The sequence below is a fragment of the Bombina bombina genome, chromosome 2, assembly GCF_027579735.1.
Source record: "Bombina bombina isolate aBomBom1 chromosome 2, aBomBom1.pri, whole genome shotgun sequence".
Classification (NCBI taxonomy): Eukaryota; Metazoa; Chordata; class Amphibia; order Anura; family Bombinatoridae; genus Bombina; species Bombina bombina.
The window spans coordinates 469,138,308-469,160,965 of NC_069500.1; the positions used below are offsets into that span (position 1 = coordinate 469,138,308).

The following is a 22,658-nucleotide window of genomic DNA, read 5'->3' on the forward strand; positions in this document are numbered from 1 at the left end:
ATAAAATTTTTACTAAATAATGAAAATGGCTGATTATGATTAGGGATCGGCGAATGTGTTTATATCCGAATTCGAATGTTAGAACGAATGTTATTGTAGAAATTCGATTTACATAATAGAATGTTGATAAGAACGAATATTCTTTAAAATTCAATTTTCGAATGTTATTTACAGTTTTCAAATGTCACATTCGAATTTGAATGTTACATTCGAATGTCACATTCAAATTCGAATATTACATTTATAAAACACAATTGTAGACTAGAAACACTATTTCAAATGTCACATTTGAATCGAATATCACATTCGAATCGAATGTCACATTCAAATTCGAATATTACATTTCTAAAACACAGTATTAGACTAGAAATACTATTTCGAATTTGAATGTCACATTCAAATCGAATATCACATTCGAATCGAATGTCACATTCAAATTCGAATATTACATTTATAAAACACAGTATTAGACTAGAAATACTATTTCGAATTTGAATGTCACATTCAAATCGAATATCACATTCGAAACGAATATCACATTTAAAACACAGTATTAGACTAGAAATACTATTTCAAAATTCGAATGTGACATTCGAATTCGAATGTAGCATTCGAATTTTACATTTATTAAACACAGTTGTAGACTAGAAATACTATTTCAAATTTGAATGTGACATTCGAATTCGAATGTCACATTCGAATATTACATTTCGAAATTGAATGAATACATAGCTAAACATTCTATTATTCGAACGAATATTTTCGAATTTTATTGAAAAATTCGAAAACGAAAATTCGAAAATAGAATTTTAGAATGTTATATAAACATTCTAAATTCTATTCGAACGAACGAATGTATCAAAATTTGTTTTAAATTTCAAATTTTTAGAAACATTCGCCCATCCCTAATTATGATGACATCAATGTTGAAAACAGCTCATTGGCAGGCGGCAGCTGACGCTAATTATCAAGCTATAGATTGTGATCAATCTATACATATCGACCCTAGATTATTTTAATATTTTTTTTGGATAGTAAAGAAATGTATGAGTTAGATGCAAGTAGATGTGGTATAACTAATATCTTTAACATTAGTTAGTAGCTAACTGCATGTCTTTCTGTTTTTAGTAGTGCAGTGTGTTTGACACGTTTTACTACAGATTTCCACATAGTATTGTGTAAAAGTCCCTATTACAATCAAACAAGGTGATTAACCTGAAACATTCAAGGCAAGATTACAAGTAGAGCGCTAACAGTTACATGAGACGGATATCTCAGGTGTCACAAAACACATCAAAAAACACATTACAAAGTACAGATACACTCATAATAACACCATCTAATAAAATATTGCACAAAAAATGGTTGCAAAGGGTTTTAACATAGCAATACATACATATACATGTCTAGATGTATATTTATGTAGCTATATGTATTTATGTGTGTACATATGTATTTATATGTGTATTTATGTATTTAAAGATATATCTATAAACATATAAATACATATGTATAGATATATATAAGTGCATTCAAACCCTTTGCAGTTAAGTAGATGAAAACATGTAAAAAATCTATTTATGCAATATTAATATTTAATAAATTGTTACAGTATACTGTTTATGATGTACTGTAAATATTTTACATTGTAATGTTCTGCACTTAGCAAAATATGTTCTATGTATCTTGAAATCCAAATTGCTATATATATCTGTATATATCTTTACCTATACATAATCATATATATATACAGTAGGTATAGATATATATTTGTGCAAAAAAACAGTATCAGATATATGTAGAAATATGTATTTATGAATAAATAGTACATATTCTTCTATTTGAAGAACATTGGAATGTGAAATAATCATATTTTCATGTCAGGTTAACGCACTTGAGAATATGTGATCGGGTTTGCGCGCCAGTAGGGTGTTAGGTTTATTTCATTTTCATTTTTGCTCCATTGACTTCTATGGGGAATAGGTTATCCTGCTCGCAATATTCTGAGTTTGGACTTTTAAGCGAGTCGGGTTAGCGCACAAGCAAAAACAGTTTACATTCAACTCATAATATGGGCGTAACCTTCTAGCTTACTTCTAGCAGCGGGAGCATTAATTGGCGCTCCACTTGTAATCTGGCTCTCAATAAGCTCTGGAAATTACAGGTATATGTTTGTGAATTTTCGCATGTACATCTGATTGACTTGGTTGTGAAAGACTTGTTTTTTGTTGTTGTGAGTTCCACTATATAGCTAGATCTGAGCATCTTATGCGCTGATGCTATGTGCATACAACACATTCAGATCGGTGGAAGCCCTTCTTTCATCCCACACATTTGCCTTTTTTTGACATAAACACCCCTAGGGGGAATTCCTTCAAGGATAAAGAGTCAGTAGAATCATATTTTAATCAAACTGACACTGAAAATATGCTCAGACCAAGGGACTTAGTTTAATTCTTGACCCGAAGCCCCAGGAATAGCAGTTGACTGTTTCTCTGGATGCTTCATTTTTCAATATGCTAAATGTAATTGAGTTATTTTACTCAGTTTTCATTTGTAGTGATATATGGTTATAAGTTAGAAGAATAAATTCTTATGCTCAGCGAGCTGATACAAATAATTCCTACACTGCCTTAGACAAACACTACATACACATTCATAACAATTCATAATTCAAAATGAGTACTAATTATAGTCAGCATTACAATGGTTAATATGATGAAAACTGAAACATTACAAAAATGGTTCTTTTTAAAAAGAAAAAAACATTGTATTATGTACAGTAGTCAGTAATGAAGGTTGCCTCCTTATATTATATTTTCCAATAATCAAAAATGTTATATACATACTTTTTTTGTTGAAAACAAGTTTTATTTAAAGTTGTGCACAGACATTACAGTGACCATTAAATGCCAATTACTATTAACAAAGATGCACGCGTCTGTTATCAGAGAAATGGTAATATATTGCAGAGAATCACTGCTCCAATCCTAGTTTTTTTACGTCCACCTTCTTCCTCCATACTGGGATTTGTGATTAATATCCTTTTTAGGAAAAAAAATCAGTGACTCTAAAGTTCATCATATACAAACTTTAAGTGTAATGACTTACACTCTTGAAATATGATGATTTCAATTCTTATATTATCTCATTAAATAGCAGATTCTTAAAAGGACAGTCGACTCCAGAATTTTGATTGTTTAAAAAGATAAATTATCCCTTTTTTACCCATTCCCCAGTTTTGCATAACCAACACGGTTATATTAATATACTTTTTACCTCTGTTATTTCAGTTCTTTTGACAGACTAACATTTTATCCAATCAGTGCTAACTCCTTGGTTACTCCACACGTGTGAGCACAACGTTATCTATATGTTACACATGAACTAATGCCCTCTAGCTGTGAAAAAATTGTGAAATTAATTCAGATAAGCGGCTGCCTTCAAGGGCTTATAAATTAGCATATGAGCCTACCTAGGTTTAGCTTTCAACTAAGAATATCACGAGAACAAAGCAAATTTGATGATAAAAGTAAATAGGAAAGATTTTTAAAATTGTATGTCCTATATGAATCATGAAATTTTAGTTTTGACTAGACTGACCCTTTATCGATCTCATACGAAGGGTGGATTTATACTATCAGCACTCATATGTGCAGGTTTATCAGGCAATCTCTGCTCTGACTTTCAACCTTGTTTTGCCCTTTGACATTATGTGCAGTCTCTATTTCTAGCCCGCAAACATACAGTATATATGCATAACAAAAGTTTATACATTCACCAGAAAAAAAATTAATTGGTCATGTGTGAGATAAGTGTATTGCAAAGGCTTGTACACACAAGAAAGAATTGAGAATATGTCCATAGGCAACTGTGAATGTTGCCTAATGAAAAATCTTTTCTGCTGATAAGTCATGTCACCATTTTGCATTAAGCATGCAGAATTTCTTCCACAATAAAAGAAACATTTATGGGCTTCCAATAATACAAATAATATATACTACCAGATACACCAGGCAATTGCTTCAGGTAACACTACTAATTACTTAAAATTGTGCTAGAGGTACAAGTCAGCTATAACAGATTTAATGTATCATGAGCCCCAGGCTGGCATGCCTTGTGCACCTTCTTTACTTCATTTTTAGCAGTAATGGGAAATATGTTTAAATATTGAAACAGTTGTTTTATAGCTGATGGCTTACTCATTAAAGGTTTGTAATTGTAGTAAATGGGATGAATATTCAGCAGCTCAGTGATGTGCTGCAGAGTTACAATTCACTGTGTGCATTTCACAAGGCTTATCCTTTCTCTTAATCACTCATAATCAATTAGCCTACAAAACCATGTGTATTTGGGGCTGTGGAGGTGGACAGTCCCTCTTGTAGTGAGCCCTCCTCTATCCCTCTGTCACCAGCCTTAAGAAATCCTCCCTCACTTTCACTTATTCAGCTGGAATCCTGCCTGGTTCACAGGAGAGGCAGCATGTCAGTGCAGAACTCCACAGCTCCTGCAGACAGGCATCCCAAACAGGATGCAACCACCCCTAATAACACCTATCCACCCGTACCCCAAACTGACACACGGGACAAATGGGGGAAGAAGATGGACTTCCTACTGTCTGTCATTGGATTCGCTGTCGACTTAGGAAATGTGTGGAGATTTCCGTACATCTGTTATCAAAATGGTGGTGGTAGGTCATTTCTTTATTACCCTGACTAGGGCAAAAGTTGCTCATATGAAAAAAAGTCTTCTTAAGAGTAGAAGGTAACTTTTTAGTTCAAATTCTGTCATGTTAAAGAAAGAGTTCATTTTGATCTTGCAGTTTCATAGGCTTTTAAATATGTTACAATGTATTATTATCTTTATAATACAATGCAAATTGTATGCTAATAACAAATTGATCTGCATGTGACATACAAAGCTGGACTTATGTTTATATTTATTTTAATATGTTGCTAAGGAAACCATTTCATCTAAATAAAACAGCATCCTTTATATAAGATGTAAGTTAAATATTCTTGTGACATGATCAATACAGTTCATCTGTGCAGTTGAGAAGTTTACATTTTCTACATCATTTAGAATGTACAACTATTATTTAAAAAATGAACTATTTAACCTATTCTTTTTCATCCTTTTCTCAAACATGTATGCAATGAATAATTAGCAAAAAAAAATATTATTGCACCTTTTAAATTTTGTCAACAAGCACAAATAAGAAAAATAAGCTGATATGACAAATAGACTAACAGCTATACATAAACAGGTTTTTTCTGCATACTTTTTATGTTTATTTATATTTTATATTTATATTGTATACATTTTGCACCTGTAATCCTTAGACGTATACATCTTAAAAACACAAAATATGATGCCAATAAGATTACTTGTATAGCTAAATTTATTTATTTTTTAACCACAAATAAATCTATTGTTAAAAAACGGTATAGGTAGTTACTTAAAAGTTATTCCCCCCCTTCATGACATTTTACTAACTTTACAAACACATGAGAGGACATCCCAATGTTAGTAAATCTAGAGAAGGGTACTGATTTTTATTTTATATACTCCCACTTGAATATAGACTCTAGATAGAGTAGTAGTGTGGATTCTGCATGGATCAGTAATCATCAGTCACTTCCCTTTAATTCATGAAAGTCATACTTTTAGTCACAAAATATATTGATTTATGTAGTTATGATTTTTATTTATGATGACCTCATTTTGTGTGCAAAACCATCTAAAATCTATCTCAATTTCTTACGTCACTCTGTGGAGAGTGTTCACTAAATCTCAAACATTTGCAAATTGTTTAGTGAATAGGCGGTTTGCAATAACATATGGAGTGGTGAGAACAGAATGCCTGGAAAATACATTAGTGAATCTAACCCAGTGACTTATAGTATAGATCTCCTTTAAGAGTTAGATTGACCCTTATCATTTCAATCAGTATTTTTATATAATTTAAGAAAACATAGTATATATTGATAAAATGATTTTAACCGTTTATTTTAACACATGATATAGAACGGCTTAGAAGTGCAACTAAGGTAAATTACCTTTAAAACATTGCCAAGAGATTGTTCTGTTTTAAATCTAGCTTCTTCTAAAAACTGACTACACATACAGGTAGTTAATTCAGAGCAAGTCATCATGCTCTAACGGTGCTGATGTGGTCGTTTACAAACCTCATCTATTTTTAAAGAGGTTATCAATGATCAACACTAGTTTTGTTGACTGATGTATCAGCCTAAACTGTCTGATAAATAAGATTTACTGTTATCAGTTTACTTCTGGTTCAGCAGATTTTTATTTATATTAGCTCTGCATTTGTAAGTGAAGTTTTAGAAACTAGAAATGCATAAGCACATGCAGATATATATATATATTAGTTTTACATGGCATAAACTGATTTTTTTCTTTTAAGTTTAACAAGAGTATGTGCAAAGGATTATATTAAAAAGTATATATGCAGAATGGTCTCTAAATGGTACTCAGTGTAATTATGTTTAATATTCTAGCAACTGTCTGACCATTGTACCCACTTCAGCTCTCTGTATAGATATTAGTTCAGGATCTCGTCAAAGCGCCAATTCTAGGTTTCACTAATCTGAAATATGTTTGCAGCGTATTTCAGTAAATCCATAAATAAACAAGGTCAGTCCTTTAAATAAAGTTAATGGGCTCCATTAATTAAGCAGCAGATGCTGCTTTGGAGGCTCGCCTGAAACGGAAGTTATGAAGACGCGGTCATAAGACTGCTGCTCTTTAACCTGTCCGCCACCTTTTAGGTAGCGGATTGAAATCATCCCGATACAATCGGGGTGATTAACAGCCCTTGCTGGTGGCTGATTGGCCACACCAGTGAGCAGGGGGCGGCATTGCACAAGCATTTCACCAGAAATGCTTGTGCAATGATAAATACGGACAGTGTATGCTGTCTGCATTCAGTGATGTTGATCCAACATGATTCGCTATAGTGAATCATGTCTACTCGACAAATGATAAATCAACCCCATAGCCCTCTTTTAAATGAGGGGTCACTTGAGCCTCTTGTGGTCAATGTACATATCTGTAAAATGTTAACCTATTATACACTGGGTATACTTAGGAGTATAAGGGTAAGGTGTTTAAACTATGTCTCTTTACTAGAAAAAATTAAACACATATATCCATAACAATACTAATGCAGAAGCAAAGTGAGGTGTAATGTGGCTCTGTAGATATCATGTGGTTAATGCAAGAAACATTACATTTAGTAGACAATAATGTCACAGAAATAAAATAAATTGGTTAAGGAAACTGCACCACCATCTGTAACAAAAGCAAATAAATATCACAGAGATGAGCCATCATGTTATAATGTGTCACATGACCATCTAGATATCATATGGTTGATGTACAAACTCCAGTCACTTGTCTTGCTAGGTACTTGCTTTAGATTGCTTTAGACTCTATGGAACGCTAACATCTGCATGCCCAAGAGCATGTGTGCGCTAAATCCCTAACATAATAGAATTATGTGTGGGGGGGGGGGGGGTTCAGTACAATTCTTGCCGAGGGTGCACTAAGCTAATAGTCCTTTCTGCTTGAGTGCAACCCTTAACTCACCACTCGTAATACAAGTGCAGCTACCAAGCTAATAGTTCTTCCTGTACTGTCCATTCAAAGTATGGATCATCTAAAAAACTTTTGGCCCATTAAAATGCTTTGGTTAAAATATTTAATTATTGAATGTTAGTTTGTGTTAATCTTTGCTTAAGGTAACGCAAAAGATTTATTTGTTTGCTCTACCCACCCAGAACATTGTCTTCAGATGTCCAATATTCTATAAAGTTTAAAGGGCAATTAGCTGCCCATATTGCCAATTGCCAGAGGGAGCTATTCATGGTAAGATACAAACAGCTATCCATGCTTTACAATCCAATGTTCTTATACAAGTTTACATGCAAAGAGTTTACCATGGTAAAAATATATTTTCTCAATTATCTTTGACACTTAGTTAAATGATAAATTAATGTTTAAAGCGATAGTAACGTCCAAATTAAACTTTCATGATTCAGATAGGGCATGCAATTTTAAACAACTTTCTAATTTACTATTATCATCAAATTTGCTTTGTTCTCTTGTTATTCTTAGTTGAAGGCTAAACCTAGGTAGGCTCATATGCTAATTTCTAAGCCCTTGAAGGGCGCCTCTCATCTGAATGCATTTGACAGTTTTTCATAGCTAAAGGTCGTTAGTTCATGTTTCATATAGATAACACTGTGCTCACGCACGTGAAGTTATTTAAGAGACAGCATTAATTGGCTGAAATGCAAATCTATCAAAAGATCTGAGATAAGGAGGCAGTCAGCAGAAGCTTAGATACAAGGTAATTACATAGGTAAAATGTATATTTCTATAACAGTGTTGGTTATGGAAAACTGGAGAATGGTAAATAAAGGGCTTATCTATCTTTTTAAACAAAAACATTATTGGTGTTTACTATCCCTTTAAGAAAATATGTGTAACAAACAAACAAAGGCTGAAAAGTCCAACTCCCCACAAACCCTAAATGGGTCATTAGTAGTAAGCACAATGTCCAAACAAAGGCCATGGGTAACAGAGCAATGGGACTAAACTTAGCAGTTGACCTTTCTCTAGTACTTTAATCAGCTCCTACAAAACAAAACAACAATTAAGTACTAGACAGTGTAAATTTATCAATATCAAAGGAAAATATATCTTTGTAACAGTTTAGTCTCACTATCCAGATGAAGACAAACTTGCCTAGGTTACTTAAATGCAGATCTCCTGATAACAGAGAAATCCAGGGTAAAGGAAATCTAAAGTCAGACAGTCCTGGTCAAGTCTTCACAGTGAAAAGCAGCACAAAATCATAAAACAAATGCAGAGTCCATAAACAAGCTAAAGTCATATACCAAGCCAGTCTAAAACAAATACAAAAGCGTAGTCAGGGGAAGCAAAAGTCAAGTCAGTATATCCAAAAAGTAAATGCCAATGTAAAGAGGTAATAACTTAATACACAATCAACATCATGCTGAAAACACAGAGCTTATAAAGACTACTACAATCAGGACCTAATTGATCTTCTAGACCTCCTTAAAGGTAAAGTACACCAAAGGGAAAGTCTAGTCCAAAATAAACTTTCCTGATTAATATAGGCCATGTAATTTTAAACAACTTTCCAATTTACTTTTATCACCAATTTTGCTTTGTTCTTTGGTATTCTTATTTGAAAGCTAAACCTAGGAGGTTTATATGCTAATTTCTTAGACCTTGAAGGCCGCCTCTTATATGAATGCATTTGAACAGTTTTTCACCACTAGAGGGTGTTAGTTCATGTGTGTCATATAAATAACACTGTGCTCACGCACGTTAGGTTACCTAGGAGTGAGCACTGATTGGCTAAAATGCAAGTCTGTCAAAAGAACTGAAATAAAGGGTGTTGGTCATGCAAAACTAGGAAAGGGTAATAACGGAATTATCTATCTTTTAAAACAATAAAAATTCTGGTGTAGACTGTCCCTTTAATGAAAGGAAAAAACCCTATTAAGAGAATAGGGAAAAGTATGCTCTTTCTACACATAAAGTTTATATTTTTCCACTTAAAATTTAACTTTTACTAGTTATAGTTAAAAAAGGCAGCAGAAATAGAAGTTTTATCTAGCCACTTTATACAAGTCACAGTTACAGAGTTGTGTTTTTAACTATTATTCTAGCTAGATACTACTTCTATTTCTGCTGCCTTTTTAACTATAACTAGTAAAAGTTAAATTTTAAGTGGAAAAATATAAACTTTATGTGTAGAAAGAGCATACTTTTCCCTATTCTCTTAATAGGGTTTTTTCCCTTGATTTAAATGTTGTAACATGCTCTAAGCACACTCCCAGCCAGTTACCTCCTTCTATAATATAGACAACAAGGTCAGCTGGGAGACAATAGAATTTTTGTCTTTCCAGCAAATCTGGGATCATCTCCCTTTGTTTTGTTATATGTCCCTTTAATGCAATGATTTATAATATATATATATATTGAAGTAGCTGTCCATTTTTCCCAGTTCAATGTTCTTTATAGATTAAAGTGTGAGGATATGTTTCTTGGCATGTTGAAATGTTTATAATAGTTTAAAGAGATATGAAAGACAAAATTAAACTTTTAGAATTAAGATAGAACATGCCTTTTTAAAAGACTTTTTAATTTACCTCTATTGCCAAATTTACTTTGTTCATTTGGTATCCTTTGTTGTAAACGATACCTAGGAAGGCTAAGGAGCAGAAATGCAACTAGCTGGTGATTGGTGACTATGTATATGCCTCTTAAGATTGGCTCACCAGATGTGTTCAGCAAGAACCGAGTAGTGAATTTCTGCATTGGATCTGACTTCAACTTTGTGTTTAACCCCTTTGCAGGAGCATTTTCTTTTTACATTTTACATCCCTCTAAAGGGACAGTGTACTTCAAAATTGTTATTGTTTGAAAAGATAGATAACGCCTTTTCTACCAATTGCCCAGTTTTGCACAACTAACATTGTTATATTAATATACTTTATAACCTTTAAAACTATACATTTCTGCCTGTTTCTAAGCTCCTGCAGGCTGCCTTTATCTAAGTGCATTTTATTAGCTTTCCACAGCAAGACCGTGCTGTGTGTCCTATAGATAGCACTGTGCTCACTCCTTTGGAGTTACGAATGAGTCAGCACTGTTTGGCTAAAATGCAAGTTTGTAGATAGGACTGAGATAAGGGGCAGTTTGCAGAGGCTTAGATAGATACAAGGTAATCACAGAGGTAAAAAGTCTATTAATATAACTGTGTTGGTTATGCAAAACTGGGGAATGGGTAATAAAGGGATTATCTTTCTTTTTAAGCAATAACAATTCTGGAGTAGACTGTCCCTTTAAATGTATATGAAACCCAAATGTTTTTCTTTTATGATTCAGATAGAGCATGCAATTTTAAGCAACTTTTAAATGTACTCCTATTGTCATTTTTCTTCATTCTCTTGGTATCTTTATTTAAAAAAGCAGGAATGTAAGCTTAGGAGCCAGCACAGTTTTGGTTCAGTACCATGGGTAGCACTTGCTGATTGGTGGATATTCATCTGAATCATGAAAGAAAAAAATTAGGTTTTATATCCCTTTAAGCAGATTGAGCTATGTTTGGTACACATTTCAATAATCTTTACAGACAAGCACAAAGGAGCTGTTTGTGGTGCTGAATATAATACTACTGAAATGAATAAACAAGATTTTAAAGAACTGTGGCTAAAGTACAAATCTACTTGTATTCTAAAACAGTAATTGCTAATTATTTTTGTAAATCAAAGAAATTTGTTTGTTATATTTTTTTAATTCTGTGCTGTCACAATCATTTAAACACAATAAATTATAGCTCTATGTTTCCTGAATATCTGCTTAATTATAGAATATACAATAATTGTCATGTAAGTACTTCATATTTCACTGTAGATGTGCAAAAAATCTTTCTGTTTTGCTTCAATAATGTACAAATATCTGTATATAACAGTAAGTCACTACCCAGTATACATTTTTATTTCCAATAAATAAAGATAAATGTATACATTCAATCTATTTCCTCTTTCTTGTAAGAAAACAAACAGTATTTCTCATAAACTAAAACAGAGCATGTTGCAAAAATAATTTAACTTTATCTTGTTCCTACAAATAAACTAATACATAGTCAATAATTTCAAGAGCATACATATAAACATTCATAAAGCTCAGCTAAAAATGGTACAACATATAAAATATTCAATGTCAAAGATCATGTTTTCTCTAATGAATACATTTACTTTGTAACTTAAAATATCTTGCATTGAGCTGCATATTTATTTTATTTGGCCAATTAATTTCCCCCCTAGATGTCCCTTGTTAATTAATAAATGCAATTATTACAATTTTTCACATATCTAATCAAACATTTTAAACAAAGTGTTTCCATGGTTACGTTTGCATAATACTTATGATAATCTAAATGCTTTTTAAAAGGCTTGACCAATCAGCAGCTATCTCCCAGTAGTGCAGTAGATGCTTCTGAGCATACTTAGGGATGCTTTTCAACAAAACATACCAACAGATCAAATCAAATTTAATAACAGATATAAATAGCTGTAATAGATGTAAATTGTTTAAAATTGAATCCTGCAAGTTTAATTTTGACTTAACTGTCCCATTAAAATGGCATCTTATATGCATCAACCAGACAAGTTAAAAAATGGATAACAGATCACCACACTGTACTACCCCCGCAAACAGTGATGATACCACTCAGGAAAATTTTGCCTCAAGAGCTTCATACCACTATAGACAAATGGGCCAATAAAGGGTTGTATAGAGTAGCGGACGCTTTATTTAACAACACATTCATGATTTACACTCAGATCCAAGACAAACTGACACCGATAGAGATAAGGTGGTTTCAGTACTTACAGATGTCCACCTCCATCCGAAAATACCTGGGTGACACTAAGACCTCTCCCCCTACAGCACTGGAAAACATGTACTCACAAGCATCTAGACCTAAACACACAATCTCTATCCTATATATAGCTATACAGAGAAACAACAACGCCCCCAAGACAACCCTGATGCTTAAGTGGGAAGATGACATTAACATCACTTATGACAAACATACGTGGGAGAATATATTTAGCTCGATTGGAAAAGGCTTGATCAGTGCAGATTTACGTGAAAATACCCTTAAAATAGCATTTTGCTGGTATCTCACACCAAACATAACCTCCCATATGTCACAAACTGCATCAAACTTATGTTACAGAGGATGTGGAAACTTAGGCACCTTCAAACATATGTGGTGGGACTGTGAAGGGGTAAAACAGATCTGGCACTCCCTCTCCGCTTTACTTAGCTCGATCTAGAGGAGGAGATAGAGCTCAGTATCTCTCAAGCTTTACTACACACAGGTGACAGGAGAAATAAGATAAATAACACATTTAGAATGTACGAATCTGCCTCATGGATCATGAACACCAGAGAATCATTTGAAAAAGTATGGTTCCATTGGATCCTGAATAACACAAACACCACTTAAATGCTATACAATAAAGTTGCTAGATTTGGATGTTGGGAATATAGGAACACCTGTGTACAATAATAACGGTGTGAAGGGTTGAAAAGGGCCATGTGGCTTATCTAAAGCAACTCTTAAGACTTTTCGTAAAGTTAGATATATGAAATTGATATATACAACATATGTGTGGGTATAAAGTTTGTTTTTCCTCCCCTATTTTTGTTTTTTTTTATATCTTATCTTGTCTTTTTGTTTTCCTTTTTGTTTTTTGTTACTTTAAGGCAATACGCTTCCCTCTTTTTCTTTTTTATTTCTTTTGTCATGCCAAGAGATACTTGTATGAGCTTATAATACCAACTAACCCCTATCTAGAGGGGCTTTGACTCATTTACTTTCTGTAACAGTTTATTTTTTTTGTATTCATGTTGTGAAAAAACATAATAAAAATATTTAAACATAAAATGGCATCTTATGGTGCTATAAATAGACCCAGGGCAATGATATAATTATGATTTGAAAATCGACTTTAGAACATAGAGATTTGCTTCTTTAGATTGAGGTCAATGATATATTAAAGTAAATAATATATTAAACAGACACATTAGACCATGTACATAATATCACAAAATGCTACTTTAGGGCAGATTTTCCACTTTAATATTCTAAGCTAAAATAAACAGGTATGAGAAAGAAGAACAGCTCAGAAGCAGAGAACGTACTTGCAAGCCAAACATATCATTATTAGATGTCCAGTTTTCTAAGAATAATTTTACAAGTAATTAGATAGCCAGGGATGAGACAGAAAACAGGTCAAATGCAGTCAACGGCAAAGTGATTACAGTAAAATGGTGTTGTATGTCAAAAAAGAGAATACTAGAGATAATACTGTTAAAACCTAATTGAAACTCCTCTCACTCGTCTATTAAATGATTGCTGGGTTTCTACTGTGTGTGTGTCTGAGTGTTTCTGTGTGTATGTCTGAGTGTTTTTTGTGTGTGTCTGAGTGTTTGTGTGTCTCTAAGTGTTTGTATGTGTGCCTGAGTGTTTTTGTGTGTGTGTCTGAGTGTTTGTATGTGTGCCTGAGTGTTTTTGTGTGTGTGTCTGAGTGTTTTTGTGTGTGTGTGTGTTTGTGTGTGTCTGAGTGTTTGTGTGTGTGTGTCTAAGTATTTGTGTGTGTGTCTGAGTGTGTTTCCGAGTGTTTGTGTGTGTATCTGAGTGTGTTTTTAAGTGTGTTTGAGTGTGTGTGTGTGTGTCTGAGTGTTTGTATGTGTGTGTGCCTGTGTTTTTGTGTTTGTGTGTGTCTGCTTTCTGGGGGGTGGGGGGGGGGGGTGACACCATAACTTACCGCACCGGGTGATACCAACCCTAGTGGCTCCACTGGGTTTCTAGATTACATTTTTGTATTTGCATTATTGTTTTTTAACTTAGCCATACAATTTAAAATCAGAAATGCACATTAGTTCAACAGAAAGTTTAAGAAAATCAAATCAACTGAAATGACCTTAAAATGACCTTAAAATGTTCTTTCATGATTCAGGTAGAGCATGTTATTTTAATCAACTTTCTAATTTACTTCAATTTATTCATTCTCTCTTTATCTTTTTTTTTAAAAGCAGGAACGTAAGCTCAGAAGCGTGCACGTGTCTGGAGCACTATATGGCAGCAGTTTTGCAAGAATGTTATCCATTTTCATTAGCCTTAGATGACAGCACTAGTTCCTACCATGTAGTGCTTCAGAAACTTACCTAGGTATCTCTTCAACGCGAATATCATGGGCATGAAGCAGATTTGATGATAAAAGAAAACTGGAAACTTTTTTTAAATGGAATGCTCTGCCATGTCCCTTTAACAAAAGACATAATGGCTATTTATCACCAGACTGGGTAAAGCCTAGAAATGAATGGATCTATGCTTCTCATCTGCCTCTTTATGTTTCTGTGCAGCAGGAGAGCACCAGAGCTAATAATCCCAGATCACTTTACTAGTTACTTTCTCAATCTATTACCCTTCTGCTTAGATTTATCGGTGTTTTTTTTTTTTTTTGTTAGTGTGTACTTTTTATATTACTGGCCATAGCTTTCTATGAGGTTGGTCGCAATCTATTCATTTTCATCCACCAATAGGCACTGTTTTTGTTATTGTTTTTTGGACCCATAAAATGCATTGGCCCAAATTACAAATGGAGCGCTATTGATAGCAGGGTACTCTATTAAGATCGTAGGTCCACGCTATAAATAGCGCCTAATCTGGTATTAAAATTCAATAGTTAAAAAAAATGACCAGAGAATGTTTATCACAGCCAGCATCTCTTAGAGCGCCCTATACTTTCAATGGATAGCACAGCTGCGCTAAGCAGAGCTCATATTACACTTTCACCTAGATTATGAGTTTTGCGCTATACTGGGTGCGTAAAGAACGCAAAAAATTAGCGGTATTGCACTTTCCATAGCGCTGCCATTACGAGTTACTGAAAAACCTCCTTGTGCTGAGCGTTATGGTGCGTTAAGCTCCATACCGCATAAAAGCCAAGGGCTGAGTTTAAGTGCTCGTGCACGCTTTCAATGAGTAGAAAGTGTTAGAAAAAAATAACACCTGCGATCGCGGAGTAGCAAATCGCTGTAACGCAACCCCATTGATGTCTATGGGGAAAAGAAAGTTATGTTTAAACCTAACACCCTAATATAAACCCCTAAACACCCCTAATCCGCCGCCCCCAACATCGCCGACAATAAATAAAATGATTAATCCCTAAACCACTGCCCGACATCGCCGACACTAATTAAAGCTATTAACCCCTAAACCTCCGGCCCCCCACATTGGTACTAATAAACTAAATCTATTAACCCCTAATCTGCCGCTTCCCCCACATCGGTACTGATAAACTAAATCTATTAACACCTAAACCACCAGCCCCCACATCGCAAAGAGTAAACTAAACATATAATCTGCTGGCCCCCCACATTGCAACACACTAAATTAAAATATTAACCCCTAAACCTAACATCGGCTAACTTTAATAAAAAAAATTTTACCTGTGAAATAAATTTTTTTAAATTAAACTAACATTACTATTTTAAATAATAAAATAAACAAAAAATAAAAAACCTAACATTACAATATTAAATAATCCTAACACTACAAATAAAATAAAAAAACTAACGTTACAAAAAATAATAAACACTAAAATTCAAAAACTAAAAAAACTTTAAGATTACAAAAAATGATAAACGAAATTATCCAAAATAATACAATTTATACCTAATCTAATAGCCCTATAAAAATAAAAAAGCGCTCCCCAAAATAAAAACACCCCCTAACCTAACAATAAACTACCAATAGCCCTTAAAAGGTTCCTGAAGTCCGGACATCTTCAACCAGGCGGTGAGGTACCTGTTTAAATATGGGGTACCTTGCATTCATATTGGCTGACATTTTCAAATCAAAAGCGCTTAGATGCCTTCTTTTTCAAATAAAGATAGCAAGAGAACAAAGAAAAACTGATAATAGGAGTAAATTAGAAAGTTGCTTAAAATTGCATGCTCTATCTGAATCATGAAAGACAAAATTTGGGTTCAGTGTCCCTTTAATATTTTAAATGTCTAAACGGGGCGAGGAAGGAGCGTGGTAAGCCGCGAGTGACACGTGTGATTTGCCGCGAGCGAGAGGCGTGGCTTTCCACAAACGTGCAGTGTTTGATTGACACTGACGTATAGGTTAATTCCTATGCCCGTAAAACATTTTTGGAAGTTGCGATCAGCAATTTCCGTAACTCCGACCACACAGAATTTATATTTTAACAATGCATAGTTACTCTATCAATAATGTAGACAATGAAACTGAAAAAATAAGTATTAATAAAAAATCATGTACAAACTGACACTTATACATACATTTCCTTTCAATACATACGGCTAAATGCTAAATTATTTAAAGTGTCAGTGCGTACATTATATATATATATATATATATATATATATTACAAATGCTTATTATAGAAGTGTCAGTGTCTACATTATTTATACAGTCACTATACACTGTGACTGTATAAATAATGTGTAGACTGAGCCGCCTCCCAATAATAAACCTAACACTTCTTTACCTATATTTCCGCCATCCCCAAAAAATCACAAGTAAAAATAAAATTAATAACCCCTTAACCGTCAACCACCCACATCATAATAAACCTAATTACCCTATTAACCCCTAAACCGCAAAACCCCCACATCACAATAAACCTAATTACCCTATTAACCCCTAAACCACAAAACCCCCACATTGCAATAAACATTATTAACCTATTAACCCCTAAACCGCAAAACCTACACATCGCAATAAACATTATTAACCTATTAACCCCTAAACCGCAAAACCCCCACATCCCAATAAACCTAATTAACTTATTAACCCCTTAAACCAACAACGCAAATAACTATTTAAATAACTAAGCACCCTAACCTAACACCCCCTATCCTAACACCATCTTAACCCCTAAATGACCAACGACGTACAGGGTACGTCCTCTAAAAAAATACAGTTAACGACCAAGGATGTATCCTGTACGTCGTCGGACTGGGAAAGCGGTGGAAGCGATCTTGATCGCTTCCAGCCGCTTTCCAGTTATTGCAGTGATGCCTCGATATAGAGGCATCCTGCAATAACACCCCTTGGCCATCCGATGCAGAGAGAGCCACTCTGTGGCCCTCTCTGCACCGGACATCAATGGCCGGTATCGGTGGGTGGGAGCCGACGTGGGAGGCGGGTGGGCAGCCATCGATGGGCCCTATGATGTCGAGGGGGGCGGGATCATGGGTGGGGGTAGCCAGGAGGGCAGGGGCAGGCGTGTGCACGGGGAGGGAGCGGGTGGGAACTGCTACACTACAGCAAATTTGTTGTGAACAGTGGGAAAAAGGGGGGGAAGGCAAGCTTTTTTTTATTATAAACGATCAGGCAGGGGTGGGGGGTTGGTCTGTGGGGGGGGGGAAGCTACACTACAGAAAAACAAAACAAAAAAAAGCATTTTTTTGCAAACTGGGTACTGGCAGACAGCTGCCAATACCCAAGATGGCTCCCAATACGGCAGAGGGGGAGGGTTAGAGAGCTGTTTGGGGGGGTCAGGGAGGTTGGGGGCTAAGGGGGGATCCTACACAGCAACATATGTAAAAGATACCTTTTTATTTTAGTACTGGCAGACTTTCTGCCAGTACTTAAGATGGCTGGGACAATTGTGGGGTGGGGGAGGGAAGGGAGCTGTTTGGGAGGGATCAGAGGGTGTGATGTGTCAGGTGGGAGGCTGATCTCTACACTAAAGCTAAAATTAACCCTGCAACCTCCCTACAAGCTACCTAATTAACCCCTTCACTGCTGGGCATAATACACGTGTGGTGCGCAGCGGCATTTAGCAGCCTTCTAATTACCAAAAAGCAACACCAAAGCCATATGTATCTGCTATTTCTGAACAAAGGGGATCCCAGAGAAGCATTTACAACCATTGGTATCATAATTGCACAAGCTGTTTGTAAATAATTTCAGTGAGAAACTTAAAGTTTGTGAAAAAGTTTGCGAAAAAGTGAACTGTTTTTTTTATTTGATCGCATTTGGCGGTGCAATGGTGGCATGAAATATACCAAAATGGGCCTACATCAATACTTTGGGTTGTCTACTACACTACACTAAAGCTAAAATTAACCCTACAAATTCCCTACAAGCTCCCTAATTAACCCCTTCACTGCTGGGCATAATACATGTGTGGTGCGCAGAAGCATTTAGCGGCCTTCTAATTGCTAAAAAGCAATGCCAAAGCCATATATGTCTGCTATTTCTGAACAAAGGGGATCCCAGAGAAGCATTTACAACCATTTTTGCCATAATTGCACAAGTTGTTTGTAAATAATTTTCAGTGAGAAACCTAAAGTTTGTGAAAAAATTTGTGAAAAAGTGAACGATTTTTTTTTATTTGATCGCATTTGGCAGTGATAGGGTGGCATGAAATATACCAAAATGGGCCTAGATCAATACTTTGGGATGTCTTCTAAAAAAAAAAATATATATATATATATATATATACATGTCAAGGGATTTTCAGAGATTCCTGAAAGATATCAGTGTTCTAATGTAACTAGCGCTAATTTTGAAAAAAAGTGGTTTGGAAATAGCAAAGTGCTACTTGTATTTATGGCCCTATAACTTGCAAAAAAAGCAAAGAACATGTAAACATTGGGTATTTCTAAACTCAGGACAAAATTTAGAAACTATTTTAGCTTGGGTGTTTTTTGGTGGTTGTAGATGTGGGGGTCAAAGTTAGAAAAAGTGTGTTATTTTCCATTGTTCCTCATATTTTATACACTTTTTATAGTAAATTATAAGATATGATTAAAATAATGGTCCATTTAATGGCGAGAAAAACGATATATAATATGTGTGGGTACAGTAAATGAGTAAGAGGAAAATTACACAAAACACAAACACCGCAAAAATGTAAAAATAGCCTTGGTCCCAAACGGACAGAAAATGGAAAAGTGCTGTGGTCATTAAGGGGTTAAATTAACACAGATTACCTAAACTAATAAATTCTAAAGTTACAAAAAAAAAGCTAAGTTTACAAAAAATAAAATAAGACTAACATTACAGAACATAAAAAATCAAATTACCAAATTTTTAAAAATTAAACCTTATCCCTATGAAAATAAAAAACCCACCAAAATAAAAACACTCCCTAATCTAAGAATAAACTACCAGTAGCCCTTAAAAAGGCTTTTTGTAGGGTATTGCCCCAAGATAATCAGCTCTTTTACATCCAAAATACACCAAGTCCCCTCTAACATTAAAATCCCCCCATCCATCAAACCCCCCAAAATAAAAAATATGACACTAAAAAAGCATAAACTACCCATTGCCCTGAAAAGGGCATTTGGATGGGCATTTAGCTCTTTTACAATTGCCCCCAAAAAACCTAAGTTTAAAAAAAAACAACAACATAAAAAGTAAAAAAAAAACTAACACTAAAGCCCCAAATAGATACTCACAGGTCCTGAAGTATGGCGGAGAAGATCTTCTTCCAGACGGGTGCATCATCTTCATCCACAGCGAAGGCGGCGCGGAGCGGAGATGCAGAGCGGTGTATCCAGATGTGGCGATCCTCGGAGGCAGTGATGGTCCTTGGCGGCAGTTCCAGACGGCGTGAAGGTTCCTCTTCATGCGATCGTCTGCCACACACTGAAGATTAAATGCAAGGTACCCCATATTTATTGGGGAACCTTGCATTCCTATTGGCTGACATTTTCACATCAGCCAATAGGATGAGAGCAAGTAAAATCTTATCGGTTGGTGAACAGCCAATAGGATTTCACTTGCTCTCATCCTATTGGCTGGTGTACAGCCAATAGGATGAGAGAAAGTGAAATCCTATGGGCTGTTCACCAACCAATAAGATTTTACTTGTTCTCATCCTATTGGCTGATTTGAACAACCAATAGGATTTGAGTAGCTCTCATCCTATTGGCTGATTTGAATTTGAAGAATCAAATCAGCCAATAGGAATTCAAGGGACGCCATTTTTAATCGTGTACCTTGAATTCACTATCCACTGTACGGCGGCGATCATACGAAGAGGATCCTCCACGCTCCATGGCTTTGCGGTCGCCAGTCTTTAGTTCCAGGATCGCCGGTCTTCAGTTCCAGGATCGCCGGTCTTCAGTTCCAGGGTCGCCGGTCTTCAGCTCCACCGTCATCGGTCTTCAGCTCTGCCCTCCGCTCTGCGCCGGATTTTCCTAGAAGAAGAAAGAAAAGGTTGCCGCTTGGAAGAAGACTTCACCGCATGGGACAGGACCTTCTCTGCCAGACTTCAGCAACTGTGAGTGCCAACCTGGGAGTTAGACTTAGGTTTTTTTAAAGATTTTTTGGGGGGTTTTGTTTTATTTAGATTAGGGATGGGCAGTAAAAGAGCTAAATGCCCTTTTAAGGGCAATGCCCAAACAAATGCCCTTTTCAGGACAATGGGTAATTTAGGTTTTTTAGTGTTTATTTTAGGAGGCTTGGTGGCTGGGGTTTTTTACTGGTACTTTGTGTATTTTTAATGTAAAAGAGCTGTTTATATTGGGGCAATGCCCCACAAAAAGTCCTTTTAAGGGCTACTGGTAGTTTATTCTTAGAGTAGGGGGTGTTTTTATTTTGGGGGGGCTTTTTTATTTTCATAGGGATTAGATTTAATTTTGTAAACTTTAGTAATTTGTTTTTTTATTTTCTGTAATGTTAGCCTTTTTTATTTTTTGTAACTTTAGTAATTTTTAGTTTAGTTAATTTGTTTTAATTTAGGAGGTGTTAGGTTACGGGGTGTTAGGTTAAGGGGCTTAGTAATTTAATTAGTTATTTGCGTTGTGGGTTTTGGCGGTTTAAGGGGTTAATAGGTTAATTAGGTTTATTGCGATGTGAGGGTTTTGATGTTTAGGGGTTAATAGGGTAAATAGGTTTATTGCGATGTGGGGGGTTTGCGGTTTAGGGGTTAATAGGTTAATTATGTTTATTGCGATGTAGGGGTTTTGCGGTTTAGGGGTTAATAGGATAATTAGGTTTATTGCGATATGGGGTTTTGCGGTTTAGGGGTTAATAGGGTAATTAGGTTTATTGTGATGTGGGTGGTTGATAGTTAAGGGATTAAGGGGTTAATTACTTTTTTATTTTGCGATGTGGGGGTTTGCGGTGTATGTATTAATACTTCATGTGGGAGGTTTTTATTTTTGTTATACTTCGTGTGGGCGGTTATTTTTTTTTTTTAATACATGATGCGGGCGGTTAGTTTTTGCTTTTGTAATGCTCTGTTTGCCTACGCTGCATCCCGGTGGATTCCGAAAATGGCAGGGTGGTGAAAGAATCACACCCTGCCATTTACGGAATCCACCTGGATGCAGCTTTGATGCATCCAAGGGAATTCTTTTGTCCTCACGTTGCCAACATTCCATTGAGGATGCGTGCGCAACTGCCGACGGCGACGGACATTACAAACGCAATTATAGTATAGATATGCTTAATTCTTTTGTTATCATTTACTGAAGGAACAGCATTGCACTACTGGCAGCTAACTGAACACATCTAGTTAGCCAATTACAAGAGACAAATTTGTGCACGATTTGACCAGCTAGATCCAACTAGTGTAGAATATGTGCTTATTCATTTTTAACAATGGATACCAAGAGAACAAAGCACATTTGAAAATAGAAGTTATTTTTAAAGTGTCTTAAAGGGACATTAAATGGTTTTTGTAATATAAAATGCTAAATCGTATACATATAAAAAGTCTGCAATATACTTCATTATTTATTTTGCCCCTTTTCCTGTAATTCCATTTTGAAATCCGTGAGCTTTTTATTTCCTGTTAGAAATGGAAGTGCTGAACACTGTTAATATGCTACACAGCCATTGGCTGCACACTCTAGTGACCTACTTATAACAGTCCCTAATTGACCACAGCAGAGATGGTAACCTAAGTTACAACATGGCAGCTGCCATTGTTTTATAGGCACTAAGGGGCCTATTTATGATGCTGCGAGCGGACATGATCTGATATTGCAGATAATGTCCACTGCACATCGATAAATGCTGACAGAAT

General features: G+C 35.3%; 1 protein-coding gene across 1 annotated transcript in view; it reads left to right on the forward strand.

Annotated features, from left to right (window-relative positions):
• LOC128647018 (sodium-dependent serotonin transporter-like) overlaps positions 1-22,658 on the forward strand; it is a 188,449-nt gene that overhangs the window by 7,911 nt on the left and 157,880 nt on the right. The window contains exon 3 of the mRNA XM_053699831.1: positions 4,333-4,690. Coding sequence (XP_053555806.1) covers positions 4,333-4,690 — 358 coding nt within the window. The remainder of the gene's footprint in view (positions 1-4,332; positions 4,691-22,658) is intronic.